Source organism: Lithobates pipiens, unplaced genomic scaffold (assembly GCF_037356315.1).
Source record: "Lithobates pipiens isolate NorthernLeopardFrog02 unplaced genomic scaffold, aLitPip1_a1.2 Scaffold_18, whole genome shotgun sequence".
Taxonomy (NCBI): domain Eukaryota; kingdom Metazoa; phylum Chordata; class Amphibia; order Anura; family Ranidae; genus Lithobates; species Lithobates pipiens.
In genome coordinates, this window is record NW_027507758.1 from 393,360,982 (window position 1) to 393,376,482 (window position 15,501).

The following is a 15,501-nucleotide window of genomic DNA, read 5'->3' on the forward strand; positions in this document are numbered from 1 at the left end:
TGGACAGTATAGTGCAGTGGACAGTATAGTGCAGTGGACAGTATAGTGCAGTGGACAGTATAGTGCAGTGGACAGTATAGTGCAGTGGACAGTATAGTGCAGTGGACAGTATAGTGCAGTGGACAGTATAGTGCAGTGGACAGTATAGTGCAGTGGACAGTATAGTGCAGTGGACAGTATAGTGCAGTGGACAGTATAGTGCAGTGGACAGTATAGTGCAGTGGACAGTATAGTGCAGTGGACAGTATAGTGCAGTGGACAGTATAGTGCAGTGCAGTGGACAGTATAGTGCAGTGGACAGTATAGTGCAGTGCAGTGGACAGTATAGTGCAGTGCAGTGGACAGTATAGTGCAGTGCAGTGGACAGTATAGTGCAGTGGACAGTATAGTGCAGTGGTCAGTATAGTGCAGTGGTCAGTATAGTGCAGTGGTCAGTATAGTGCAGTGGACAGTATAGTACAGTGGACAGTATAGTACAGTGGACAGTATAGTACAGTGGACAGTATAGTACAGTGGACAGTATAGTACAGTGGACAGTATAGTACAGTGGACAGTATAGTATAGTGGACAGTATAGTATAGTGGTCAGTGTAGTGTGTAATGGTCAGTAAAGGAATTAATCAAGTAGGTTAGTTTAGTGGTCAGTATAGGAATCAGGTAGGTCACTGCTATTGTATTTGAAGGGACTTGGGGAGTGCTAAAAGTCCACAGGTTAGGGGGTGCAAATTACTTGCCTTGACCCGGGTGCTGACAACCCATGCTACTCCACTGCCGCCCAGTAGATGGCTCACTGCGGGTCGATCAACCAGGGACAGTGGGGAGACAGACGACCAGCTGAGATCCGGAAACTGGGTAGGTAGCAGGTGGATAGCAGCACGTAACAGACCGATAAGCAGCTACCATGGTGGGGGCACAAATCAGCTTGAACACGGAAATTCAGGCTCACTTAGCATATTCGCTCGGGGGGAATGCCTAGGAGCTCACTGCATCACGCTGCTGCTTGGCGCCATGTAGTAACTCCGCCCCTTCGTCATCTGCACTTCTTTCTGATGAATATGTGCAGCTGGAAATATCCCCTACTTTGAGACATATGAAGGGTGGTACAGAGCATTCACTTGGAGGAACAAATAAAATATCTGCACTGTATCTCCCACCTGCAAGCTTAGTTCTTCATTTTTTTTGCTTGAAAGTTGTAGATGGCCACTCCGAACCTCTCTCTCCTGCTGGAGTGCTGTTTTTCTTGGTTAACGTCTGGTTTAAACTTATGTTAAAAGAGAACTATGGCCCAACCTTTTTTGGCCTTAGTTCTCTTTTTGTTCACAAGGTGACATATAGTATGTTCTCCTGTGACAAAAAAAAAAAAAAAAAACTCATGTGCATGTGGCGGGCCATTGCCCACTATATCCTGCCAGTGCAGATCAATGCTGCAGCCGGTACAGATCCTTACAATACTGTCGAGATCCACCCTGCCGCCTGATTGACAACTGCTCTGGCTCACTAGAGCCAGAGCCATCTGTGCCCGCCCCCTCCCTGTCTGTTCTTCCATTCAGCACTAGAGAATCGGAAAGGGGGGGGATCCCTGTGGGAGTGTTAAAACTATGCATATGAAGTAAAACATGTATAATATCCACCAAATCTGCACAAACCATTAACAAATAAATCTAGTTGTATGTATGATTTAATAACGAGGTGCTAAGTTGTTGTGGTTTGGAAATATATACTGCTCAATATCTCTGCAACTATACCAGCAAAAACCCGGCAGTAGCAAATGGTGTGTTTGTTTTTAAGATTCAGCAACGTGGGGTGGAAAGTGGACGGGGTTTCAGCAACTATAACGCACAATATCTCAGCAACCAAAGCAGCACAAACGTTTATTTTTGCAGCACAAACCAGGACAAACGTGGTACAAAAGAATGGCGCATTTGTTTTTCAAATTCGGTAATGTGGGGTGAAAAGTGGGCGGGGGTTCAGCAACTATAACGCACAATATCTCCGCAACCAAAGCGGCACAAACGTTTATTTTTGCAGCACAAACGAATGGCGCGTTTGTTTTTCAAATTCGGTAACGTGGGATGCAAAGTGGGCAGGGTTTCAGCAACTATAACGCACAATATCTCCGCAACCAAAGCGACACAAACATTTTTGTGGCACAAACCAGCACAAACGCGGCACAAACGAATGGCACATTTGTTTTTCAAATTCGGTAATGTGGGGTGCAAAGTGGGCGGGGTTTCAGCAACTATAACGCACAATATCTCCGCAACAAAAGCGGCACAAACGTTTATTTTTGCGGCACAAACGAATGGCACGTCTGTTTTTCAAATTCAGCAACGTGGGGTGCAAAGTGGGCGGGGCTTGCATTAAATTGAATGTTTAATATCTCAGAAACCGAACCGGCACAAACGCTAATTTTTGCGGCACAAATCAGCACAAACGCGGCACAAACGAATGGTATATTTTTATTCAGGTTTTACAAACATGGGGTGCCAACTTCACACAGCTCTCATTTACACTTGCTTTGACTTTAACACACATCAAAGTGCCTACTACTTCAACATGCTTTTTTGATATTTTTTCATGCTTCTGTGGGGTTTTTTTTAGTTTTATTTTTTTAAGCTTGGCATATGCCCTGTGTGCGTGTTGAGTTTCTATGTGTTTTAAAGCAGCTCAGTAGAACCTGGGCTCAGTAGTACTCCCAACTCATTAGCCATGTTTAGCAGATCTCTGGCTCAGTAGTAATCCCCAGCTCTGCGGATTCCCTAGTCTACTGTATTCCAACAACTCTAAGAGGTACAAGATGGGGCCCACATGCAAACTGATTGAGAAATACATTAAGTACAAGGTTACTTGAATTGTATTCTAGGATTTGCTCGTCTTCAGTTACGAGGACTTGCAATAATTTAGGACTTTAAAAAAAAAAAAAAAAAAACAAACATTACAAAAATAAAATAAAAAAATCACAGTAAATATATAATCACACTCACTCTCATTTGGACAGGTGAAGTCTCTCATTGGGTATGCACAGTGCACATCCAGCCAAATTGCTAGCCAATCCCTGGCTGTACTGTACTGGATTAAAAAAAAAAAAAAAAATCCCAGTGGTGATCAAATACTACCAGAAGAAAGGTCCATTGGTGTGAAAAAAACTGTACAGTAAAATCTTGGATTGTGAGCATAGTTTGTTCTGAACACATGCTTGTAATCCAAAGCACTCATATAGCAAAGCAAATGTCACCATAAGAAATAATGGAAAATCAGATGATTAGTTTTACAAACATTTATTTATAAATCCTTAAGATTTATAGTCCATATAAAAAGATTATAGCCATGTAATAGGTCGTGTAACCATAAAATGTCCATCCACAAATTTCGGCCTCCAAAAGGGGATTAGAAGCAAAATCCAGCAGGAGCTACAGGATACAAAAGAGAAAAGAGGAACCTCTAATAGTAGCAATATGGTTACATTTAATGAAGGTACAACATTAAATGACGGCTTTACCCTGGGGAAGCATACTTAGAAATGCCTGTTTTAATCATCAATCATGTGAGATGCCAAATATACCTTCATGAAATGTAACCATATTGCTACACTTAGAGAAGCCTCTCCTCTTTTATACTCAGTTGCGACATGACGCTAATTGACATCGCTTGTTTATAAAGTCAAATTTATTTATTTATTTTTTTATAAAAGAAGAAGGTTAGTCTTGCAAAACACTCTAAAGCCCCGTACACACTATCAGATTGTCTGCTGAGTTTTTCCTTCAGATTTACCAAAACCATATAATATGAGGTCAAACCTTAGGAGTTTCAATGTGTATGCAATCAGGCAGGCCCTTCTACTACATGGTTTTGGTAAATCTGAAGTAAAAACTCAGCAGACAATCTGATAGTGTGTACGGGGCTTTAAACCAAACTATTCTCAATCTAAGGTTTTACTGTATAAATGTAATTTATGTACAGTGTTGCATGATCGCACAATTGGTCTTTATTTTATATAGTTTGAGTTACATGTCGTAAGCCCGTTTTTTCCCCCATTTTTTTGTTTTTGTTTCAGGCCTTCCATATCTACATGTGACATTTGCTAGTTTCTCCTGCTTTGGTCCCACAGCTCTGCTGATCCTCCGCCACTCAATCCTAGCTCTACAGTCCCTGCTTGCCTCTTGCTATAGCGGTCCCACCTTTTGAAAAATTAGAAAACCAAAAAGCACACACCCAGGGAATTTGCCAAGCTTAAAGCATCACAGTAGCATCAAAAACACACATCAAAAGAGCATGTTGAAGCAATAGGAGCTTTAATGTGTGTTAAATTTGAAGCAAGTGTAAATGAGCCCATACTGAGTTGGGATACTACTGAGCTGGGATTCTACTGAGCCTCTTTAAAACAAAAACAGAAAATCAAAAACACAAAAAAGCATTGTGGAAGCATCATAAACACATAAAAAAAAAAAAATGTTGAAGCTTTAGGTCTTGTTCACACTTGCTCAAAATACCAAAGCGTAGCAAACACGCCTATAGCCTTAATGCAAGTAGTTTGTTGATCTTGTGTTACGTTAAACTCACGTTAAAAGGAAAGGTAAAAAATTGCTCCCCAAACTCCCTATGCACATTTGACATGCATTAAGGACACCCCAGATGCCCTGGTTTTCTCTTGGCTGTTGCAAACAAGATCTAACATGCTGCAAATGCATTGCAAACCCGCTGAAAACACATGCCAGTGCGTTTATGGTACGTTACAATAGACTTGAATGGAAGGAGTCGAGATGCTTCAACTCCTTCCAAACGCCACATTAAGTTTCATTCATTAAGCGCAGCAATGTGGCGCAACGCAAACGATTTGTTTGCTGTCCATATTATAAATTGAAAACTGCTTTACTAGGCGTTTGAGGAGAGCACACCCCAAACTCCTGATTTAATGCCAGTGTAAACAGGGTCCAAATGAGCCCTAAATGAGAGGGAGTAACTGGCACTTACACAGGTCTGACTCAAGTGACAACAGTGCCAATAAATATACAGTAGATACACACAGTACGTGCCAACTAACCTTGTATTTAACAAAAAAAAAAAAATGTGAAGATAACTATATACACCAATTTGAGCTTAGTGAAATATAGGCTCTGCTTGTTAGACAAGGGATAACGTTCTCTAAAGAGAAAAAACTGCAAGTAAAAATAAATAAATGTATATTAAATGGCAACTTGCAAGCAATCTTTCTTCCATAAATGCTTAAATAACATGCCTAAAATACATTAAATTAACATATTCCTATAAGAGTGTTGTTGAAATAAATGGTTTGGTGACGGGGTCTCTCATTCATCTTAAAAATGTTGCTCAGCATAAGTATATACTTTGGGTCCCTAGACCCTACTGTGAGAGCAATGGTTTCAGGAAGAAAAAGACCCTAGGAACTGCAGCACCCTACCTCAGACTTGTTAAAGTGATACTTTTTTTTTTTTTTGTTAAAATAACAAACATGTTACACTTACCTGCCCTGTGTAATGGTTTTGCACAGAACAGCCCAGATCTTCTTGGGTCCCACTTCGGGACACTCATGGACCCTCCCTCCTGTTGAGCAGCTTGCTATGGGGGCACCCAAGTTGCAACTCCCTGTGTCCATTCAGACACTGAGCCACAACCCTGCCCTGCCCCCTCTTTCTCCTCATTGGCACACCGACTTTGATTGCCAGCAACAGGAGTAAATGGCGCTTCGCTGCTGTCTCAGCCAATGAGGAGGGAGAGTCCTAGACAGCCGAGTCTCTGGAGCGTCATCGCTGGATTGAGATGGGTAAGTATTAGGGGGGGCTGCTGCATACAGAAGGCTTTTTATCCTAATGCATAGAATACATTAAGATAAAAAACCTTCAGCCTTTACAACCACTTTAATCAGATTTTTGCAAATCCCAATAGCTCAGGGGTATGGGACGCAAGATCCATCCAAAGTCACTTTAAAGCCCAACTAAAGCATACTAAAAGCATCCACAATTCACTTATACCCCCACCCCCCATTCTGCATTGCCAAAATACAGGATATATGCTGCAGGGTCACAGGCTCCCTGTAAAAGAAAATAAATACTTGGTGGAATTAACGTAAAAGGAGATAAAGTGCACCTTTACCACTGTGTAATCTCTCTTTTTTTCTTACCTTTGTAGCCAAATGAACGGTGTATTCTTTGGCGGTTAAAAATTGTTCCTGACAAACAAGGCAAACATATGAGCTATCACAAACTCCACGAAGAGAAATCGTTGGATCACAAGGGGAGTGATCAAACCTAAAAAAGGTACCGTATATACTCGAGTATAGGCCGACCCGAGTATAAGCCGAGGCCCCCAATTTACCCCCAAAAAACTGGGAAACCTATTGACTCGTGTATAAGCCGAGGGTGAGATATGCCTGTCCGTCCATCCCTCTGTGTGTCCGTCCATCCCTCTGTGTGTCCGTCCATCCCTCTGTGTGTCCGTCCATCCCTCTGTGTGTCCGTCCATCCCTCTGTGTGTCCGTCCATCCCTCTGTGTGTCCGTCCATCCCTCTGTGTGTCCGTCCATCCCTCTGTGTGTCCGTCCATCCCTCTGTGTGTCCGTCCATCCCTCTGTGTGTCCGTCCATCCCTCTGTGTGTCCGTCCATCCCTCTGTGTGTCCGTCCATCCCTCTGTGTGTCCGTCCATCCCTCTGTGTGTCCGTCCATCCCTCTGTGTGTCCGTCCATCCCTCTGTGTGTCCGTCCATCCCTCTGTGTGTCCGTCCATCCCTCTGTGTGTCCGTCCATCCCTCTGTGTGTCCGTCCATCCCTCTGTGTCCGTCCATCCCTCTGTGTCCGTCCATCCCTCTGTGTCCGTCCATCCCTCTGTGTCCGTCCATCCCTCTGTGTCCGTCCATCCCTGTGTATGTGTCCATCCCTGTGTATGTGTCCATCCATCCATCCCTGTGTATGTGTCCATCCATCCATCCCTGTGTGTGTGTCCATCCATCCATCCCTGTGTGTGTGTCCATCCATCCATCCCTGTGTGTGTCCATCCATCCATCCCTGTGTGTGTGTGCGTCCATCCATCCATCCATCCATCCCTGTGTGTGTGTGTGTCCATCCCTGTGTGTGTGTGTGTGTGTGTGTGTGTGTCCATCCCTGTGTGTGTGTGTGTGTGTGTGTGTGTCCATCCATCCATCCATCCCTGTGTGTGTGTGTGTGTATCCATCCGTGTGTGTGTGTGTGTGTGTGTCCGTGTGTGTGTGTGTGTGTGTGTGTGTGTGTGTGTGTGTGTGTGTGTGTGTGTGTGTGTGTGTGTGTGTGTGTGTGTGTGTGTGTGTGTGTGTGTGTGTCCGTGCAGCCTTGTGTGTCCAGCCTACCTGTGTCCCGAGCCTCCGTGTCGTCCCGTCCCGAGCCTCCGTGTCGTCCCGTGCCTCCGTGTCGTCCCATGCCAGGATCGCCGCTCTTCGTCGGCGCCCTGGCGGCCATTCCCCTGTTCAAAAGCCGCGCCTCCGCCTTCGCCTGTGATAGGCGGAACACTCAATTTCCCAGCAGTCAGTGTTCCGCCTATCACGGACATCGGCTCATCCGAGGCGGAGGCGGAGGCGCGGCTTTTGAAAGGTAGAATGGCCGCTGTCTGTCTGCTCGACACGCTGTTCGGGCAGTCAGACAGCGGTGACTCGAGTATAAGCCGAGGGGGGCACTTTCAGCCTCAAAAAAGAGGCTGAAAATCTCGGCTTATACTCGAGTATATACGGTACATAAAAACTATAAAACCAGTAACGGGCAACAGAAATGAGTATCAAAAAAGACAAATTCATCTACTTAGGACAAAGACATTTGCCTCCTGAAGTTATTTTTTTTTTCCAAACCACATCATGACTGAGCAGGTGATATACAGGCGCCATGACCTATCCGCAGTTGGAAAACATCCCCTTTTGCAGTCTTTAAACAATCAATATAACTGCAAAGGAAGTGATAGCTCCAGATTTTTACTGGTTTAAAGAACAGAGGAGACCATTCATTTGCAGTGAGTTAACAGAATATTTAGACCTGTTACAACACTGCTGTGGGAGGTATATACACTATATACTTACAGACTCAAACATCTGCACTTATCTATGACAGTCAGAGAATACAGTATATCATTATATAAAATGTGAGCCAACAGTGATCGTGTAAAAATTCCAAACGTTCGTTACCATGTTACATAAGACGACTGCAGATACAAGAACTAAAAGCTAGTACTGCAAGAGATCGGGCTCACTGACCTATTGGATGTACTGGGCTTGAGTAATGACACAGACCAAATGATAAACAAAGCTGTCAAACTACGTTAGACATGAAGAAAAGTGAAGCCTGTCTATGGTATGCCCTGGATGTGATTTTGATTAAAATAACAATCATATACTAGGGTTGCACCGATACTAGTATTGGTATCGATACAGAGTATTTGCCCAAGTACTTGTACTCGGGCAAATGCTTCTGATGCTTCCCCCGATACCTTGCATTCCCGTAAGTCAGTGGATGGGGGGAGGGGCGGGAGAAGGCGGAGCGTGGGTCCTGGCAGTGCAGAGGAAGGTAAGCCTGTGGGCAGGGGTGTGGGCTATGACCACCTTGGTACACCCTGAACTCGGCCTCAGTAGCCTGCAATCACAAGGTGGCAGCGGACATCTTGTTACACCCAGTGCATACAGTTCACTAACTATATGGGCTGGGTGTAACAAGATGTCCGCTGCTGCATTCTGACTAGGCTTACTGAGGCCAAGTGCAGGGTGTATCAAGATGGGCTCTTGTATACTCACCGTCAGTCATCACATATTGTAAATTTTATCATGCCTACCAAACAGTTCCACCTATCATTGCCCATAAGTGCCACCTATCAGTGCTGCAAATCAGTGCCACCTACCAGCGCCCATAAGTGCCACCTATCGGTGCTCATCAGCGCTGCTGCATATTAGGGCCTCCTCATCAGTGCCACTGCCACCCCATCAATGCCCTTCATTGCTGCCTCATCCGTGCCACCTAATCCTATCAGTGCTGGATATTAGTGCCTCCTCATCAGTGACCCATTAGTGCAGCCTCATTAGCACACATCAGTGAAGGAGAAAAAAGTACTTATTTACAAAATTTTCTGACAGAAAAAAGTATCAGTAATCAGTGATAAAAAAAAAAAAAAAATAAAAAAAAAAAAAAGCGTATCGGTACTTGTACTCGGTCTTTAAAAAGTGTTATCGGTGCAACCCTATCATATACAATAGATATTTTGGCCCAAAAAAATTATTGATTAAACCTACCTTTTTAGATGACCAAACAGCAGTTGCCGATTGTCAAATTTTCTGTTACAATGCATCACAGGACAAGTGATTGGTTCTGTGTTTAAGGGGCCGAATTCCTTTGGCTGGGAGAAAGTTCTGCGGCTAGAGCTCACGTTACCTGGCTTGAGACCTGGAAAAAGAACACTTATCACACAGATCAGTGAAGGAATAAGTGAAAATTGTGGACGCACATAATATTGCTCCTCCAACTCCCAATGATCCTGAAGAGGGAATCCAACCAAAGGAGATTTAAAAGGTTTTGTGGATGAGGGAGTAGTGGAAGGACTAAGACCTACATTAGGTTTAAATTCTTCTGTCCTGTTGGGGAAGATTCATTCTCCCATTTTGTCATTGGGAGAGAATGCGAAGGTAAATCCAACATTTGGAAGTGGCTACTAGAACATGAGGAGGAAGAAAATACCCGATCTCAAAAGATGGAATTATCCCTGGGAACAGCCATAATACTCATTTACTGCTCTGTTGCCAGGACACGAGGCAAGGGGAAATCTCCCCAAAAGGGAACAGTCTACATTTGGTGACAAACAACTGCACCGTTGTCAAATTGGGAGCAGCGGCTGCGTTCATGCAGCTGCTGTGTCCCAATAGACATCAATGAGCTGCCTGCACGAGGATGCATAGAACACCTGTGCATCCCCAAGTGGGCAAAAACAGCCCTTGTACAGATGTAGAATTATGTATGCTCATGTGAATGAGGCCTTACCCTAAAGGAGGGCTGTCACAGACAAATCATTCTGGACTTTCGGTTTAGGAAATCATCTAATTTTCACATCAAAGGCTTAGTGCAGCAACATTGATTTAACAATCACTGCACATTTAATAATTTTTGCAACGAAACCTGCAGTGCATATTGCACGAGCAATCAGTGCATCTTGGATGCAATCATGTGCAGGTTCTAACAATGACCCTCCTGCCTCAGGTCCATTGGGAGGTACAGACATGCTACAAAGTGCAGCTTAAACCTCAGACATGAAATATGAACAAAGCATATCATTCTATAGTATGTGCTTATAGCCTATAGTGTGTCTCAATTAAGAGCACCAAGTATCATTTCTGTCTGCTGCTTTGTTACATTGCTATCAGCATGAATCACTTCTGGCAGGTTTTCCTGACACCAAGAGAAAAAAAAAAAGTGACAGAGGAGAGATCTCCAGCAGATTGACAGCTTCATCTCTGTTCCTGTGTGAAGGAGGGTCCTTTCCTTCCAATCAGCTCTGAGTATAACTCAAGCTTTCTGCCTGTTTTCTGAACTCAGACAAGCTTTATAATTCAACACTTTAAAAACAGATGTAGGTAAGAAAAGACTGAAGATAGACAGATACAACATATGTATCATCTCTGTGCATCACCTGAGGCCAGTCACTTCACTGGGTATATATAAGGGTTTACAAGCACTTTAACTACACAGTGTGGGGAGAAAGATGGCCCCAACAAAGTGAAGTCCCACAGCTAGATTATGCCAAGTTCAACAGATCCCCAAATTCTGCATAAAGATGCACCCTGCAATTTAGACAAGGAGGGTTTGGGTATGATGTATGGAACGATGTTTCATGTTACACCCTATAAGTTGGTGTAACATGAAACATGGTCTAACACAAACCTTTATTTTGGCGATCTCGTTGACGCATATTTTATCTTTTAGGTATTGCAGTCTATTCTGACCTATTCTAAAATTGTATTTCAGGACAGAAACAACTTTAATTTGGTAGCAAATCTGGATAAATATATTTCTTTGGTTTTATTTGAGAATAGTAACTTTTTTATTGCATTTTGTGTAATTTTTCTCAGTTTTTTTTCCCCCTTTTTTGTGCCTCCTCTTCATAGAGAGGCGATCCTCCGCTGTATGAAAAGGAGGCACAGAGCTGTAACAGAAGTGCTGTGCCATCACATCCCTTCCAATGTAAACACCTACACATCACCCCTATGGAAAGGCAAGTAGAATGATGGGAAGTCAGGGAGCCGATTGTTTCATCTTCTGGATTAGCACCAGACCTCAGTGGTTCCAGTGCTAGTGCCGAAGGGGACCACAGCAGACACTGACATTGGCGCAATAAACACCACTGGTAGATAAAAGGGCTAAGAGAAATCTAGGTTAAAGTGGAAGTAAACCCTAATGGGCAGGGGGGTGGTTGAGGACACTGTTGTGAATTAAGGAGGTGTGTTAAAGGGGATTCAGTAAACTACTGTGAAGGGGGTGGAGGTTATGGAAGTGGACCTGCAAACACTACTCTGAAGGAAAAAGGAGAGTGAGTGAAAAGACATTGCTGCAAGAATGAGATTGTTATATAAACACATCCATCAGACTTCTAGGTTTCTGACAATAGTGTTCATTCACAGATCGATATATATTTAATTGGATATAGCTTAACTAAATGTAATAATTACTCACCCGGCATTTTCAGCCACTGGTTTACACAAATTTTTGCAGCACTTGCACCAGGGCGATCCTTGTTAAGTGCCAACTCTTGCAACCCATGTGCACGCTGGGAGTTTAACTTGGCCTGCATAATCATGAAAAAAAATAAAAATATATAATAACACATACACATATATATATATATACACACATATATACAAATAAAAGTTGGAGTCATTGCAGTTTAAATCCACTAGGCCCTTGGTGAGTACTCTAAGCAGAGGATAGTCCAAAAGACAGCACAACTAACCTGTCTTGTGGGAGTAATGGCACAACTACTCCCTTCAACAAGAGATGGTTGAGGACATTCTGCAAATTTGACGGTCCTTGAGAAAATTGTTGAGGGGAATAGAGCTTCGACCTCCGGGTCACAGTCTGGGTTTTCTGTGACCCAGGGAGAAGCAAGCTGTAAAAGATGTCCCCCCGCTCTTAAGGCCCCTTTCACACATGCGGACCGTATGTCCAAATTTCATCCATTCGTTTGCGGATGAAATACGGACATACATGCATTCCTATGGGATAGCGGGTGTCCGTCTCCGAAATTGTCCGATTCTGCAGTCGGAGGAAAATCCGGAGGAGCAAGCAGATCATTACAGATCCGTCCCGTGTGAAAGGGGCCTAAGAGTGAGGCTGCTCCTGCCTTTTGGAAGGAGGCTTTTGGGAAGACTTGGTGGGTTGCCAGCCCAAGTCTTATGCCGAAAGGAATACTTAGGTGTGGAAGTTGAAGCCTGTGCAGAGTAATTAGGCATTCTGCGTTTTGAAGAAATAGAGGCTCCTAGGGGGGGGTTTGGGATCTTCCACTGTGGAAGTAAAAACATATTCTCCTGTGACATCTTTATATATTTGTCAAGTGCCTCCCCATAAAGATGATCCCCTTCAAGCGTGTGTGTGTCACCACTCTTACTGTGGCCAATAAGGAGGGAGGGGGCTGGTGGGGCTGAGCAGCGATCTGTGTGTCTTATGAAGGAAGGCAAAGGTGCACTGTTCAGTAAGGGCGGCTGACAGCCTGTCAAACAATGAGAGGCCGACAGCTGCTGTGGCTGGATGGTGCACCTGGCGGTACTTTAGTAGTGGGGGGGTAAAGAGATTTATGAAGGCTAGGTTCACTCTTCTGCATGTGGCTGCAGGAATCACAGGGATTCCCATACTCGCAACAACCGGCAAGGAAAACACACTGATCTGTGGAAATGCACAGGGCTGCCATGCATTCTGTATGGCAACCCCCCCTTCTAAAATCGGTGTGTGTGCCTGAACCGCAGGGAAATTACATGGTCAAAAAGACCATGTGGTTTTCTTGCGGCTGCATTTTTTCTTAAAAAGGTGCATGCACTTTTATTTTATTTTTTGGGGAGAAACACAGGCACAACAGCCCATTCATTTGAATGGGCTGCAGTGCCTGCGCAAACATGGCATGCAAAAACGCATAGGCGTGAACATAGTGTAAAACTAGAGCGTGCAAAATATGGTATATAGAAAACCAATCAGCTTCTAAGCTTTATTGTCAAAGCTTAATGGAACAAGCAGAAGTTAGAAGCTAGTTGACTACCATGCACAACTGCACCAGATTCTGAGTGCTCCAGTTTTAGTAAAATCTCCCCCTATGTCCCCAGGGATGAACTTCTAAAATGCGGATTGCTTGCATTATGAGCATTTGTCCCTAAGCACATGTTGCCCCAAACATAAATACTACTAGGTTCACTGTCCAGCTGCACCCAGCTACAGCAGCTGTCAGCCTCTGAGTTTGACAGGCTGCCGGCAGAGGCTTGATAGTGCACACCTGCCCACAGCTAAACGCCTAGTGTGAATGATCGTGTGGGCTTTTATAGCAATTGAACTGTATTTAGAGGATCACTTTCCATCCTGGAAATACGCTTAACTTCATTTGCATTTTATCTGTTTCAATTTAGACATGCCTAATTACATTTTTTTGGCTTGCTTCTATTTCTCTAACTCACCTGAAATTCTTTGCTTTTTTCTGCTTGCTTCCGTTTTTGCACCTCAACATGGCGTGCTAGACGATCGAGGGTTGCAGTCACTCTTTCCATCGGATGGTCAACATGACGATCTTCTCTCTAAAAAAGTAAAAAAATAAAATAAAAATAAATCCCCCAAAGTAAGAAAACAAGAAAAAATCATTTCAAAATTTAAATGGTTTATTTTATTACAAAAGAGAAAAAATAAATAAAAAAACAGAGAAAATACAGCTCACTGTTAGAGCTGCACGATTCTGGCTAAAATGAGAATCACAATTTTTTTTTTTGCTCAGAATAAAGATCACAATTATCTCACGATTTTCGAAGCGCAACATCATCTTTCACATTACACAAAAAATTGGGCTAACTTTACTGTTTATTATTATTATTTCTTTAAATTCATTAAAGTGTCTTCTCCCCCCCCCCCCAAAAAAAATTGCGTTTGAATGACTGCTGCGCTAATACAGTACGACATAAAATATTGCAACAACCACTATGTTATTCTCTAGAGTCTCTGCTAAAAAATATATTTGGGGGTTTCAAGTAATTTTGTAGCAAAAAATGATTTTAACTTGCAAGCAACAAATGTCAGAAAAAAGATTTAACCTTTCAAGTGGTTAAAATTGCCCTCTGCTACAGATGAAGATCATTCCTTTGTTGTGTACGGAATGATACAATGTTTCTCCTTATCAATGTTGAGATAAAACATGGCAGGCTGCCTGGATTTTTATATATTTTTTTATTTATTTTTTGTCAGCTGTCAGAAGTGAGCAGAGTACTCTGAACATGTTACATAGAATTGGGGCAATTATTTTTTTTTTTTTGAGTTCGGGAAGGGAGTAGAATCGCTATTTTGATTCTTTGCGATTAATCGTGCAGCTGTACTCACTGTAACACTAAGTTACCAATTACCCACACAACATTTCAAAATATCAATTCAAGCGATTAAAATTAGATTAAAGCCAGTACTAGGGGATAAAAACATTGTATTAGCTGCTTTTTTCTCAAAAAAGACTTTTACACAGCACTTTACAAATGTGCACTGCACTGTGCTTGCATCAGGATTTTGAAGTAAGAAGAGCACTATTGATAACAAGGGAAAAAAGGTGGTCCGAGAAGCATTTTCTCTGGAGTAGTATCTGCCCCTGGGATCAATTTGCTTTATAACAAGTAGCCCAGTAAGCATATTGATATAGACTTTATTAAAACAAACTTACATGCAGGGACAAAGTCTGTGACTCATCATCACTAACCAGGTCAATACATTCCAGGACAGGTCTTGAAGGCCCTTCCTGCGTAGCAAAATAAGGATCACTGTTAGATAAGCTTAGACAAAGAAAGAATACTTAAAAAAAAAAAAAATAGAACATGGGTGATGTTTGCATATTATAGAGCTGCATAGTGTTTTTTTTCTGCACTAGGACAAAAGTGTGCTAGTTGCTAAATGGGCATTAGAGTTCGTAGAGCATTGCTGATCATCAGGACAGAATGTATTGTGCATGTTGTTGGGATCAGAGGGGAGACTTGTGGAGCATGGCGAGCTAGCTGGACAGTGACATGCTTAGACTGGGGTGGGGGCCGAAAGTGCCCAGCTAAGGGGGAGGATTTACAGTAGTCCTTACAGTGCTGAGGGTAACCACGATCAGGGGAGATGCAGAGAAGCTGGCAGCATTGTGCTTTGTATTAGGAGCCATGTGAAAAATTTACAACCAAGTGGTGCTCTCAGTAGCTGAAGTAGAAGTTGGTGACACAGCAGTATCTGCCAGTAAATCAACTCCTCGTACCAATACTTCATTATAGCACAAGCACACAATACCACTGC

General features: G+C 43.1%; 2 protein-coding genes across 14 annotated transcripts in view; one reads left to right on the top strand and one right to left on the bottom strand.

Annotated features, from left to right (window-relative positions):
• LOC143989955 (uncharacterized) overlaps positions 1-15,501 on the top strand; it is a 269,998-nt gene that overhangs the window by 213,277 nt on the left and 41,220 nt on the right. The window lies entirely within an intron of this gene.
• The window catches only part of LOC143989382 (E3 SUMO-protein ligase ZNF451-like), a 77,519-nt gene that overhangs the window by 34,915 nt on the left and 27,103 nt on the right, over positions 1-15,501 (bottom strand). For all 13 annotated transcript variants that reach the window (XR_013277025.1, XR_013277024.1, XM_077489490.1 and 10 more), the window contains 5 exons: positions 14,897-14,971; positions 13,662-13,778; positions 11,680-11,791; positions 9,252-9,402; positions 6,139-6,265 (listed from right to left, as the gene is read on the bottom strand). Coding sequence is in view for 11 of the 13 variants with exons in the window: in XM_077489490.1 (XP_077345616.1) it covers positions 6,139-6,265; positions 9,252-9,402; positions 11,680-11,791; positions 13,662-13,778; positions 14,897-14,971 (582 nt within the window). In the remaining 2 variants the exon portion in view is untranslated. The remainder of the gene's footprint in view (positions 1-6,138; positions 6,266-9,251; positions 9,403-11,679; positions 11,792-13,661; positions 13,779-14,896; positions 14,972-15,501) is intronic.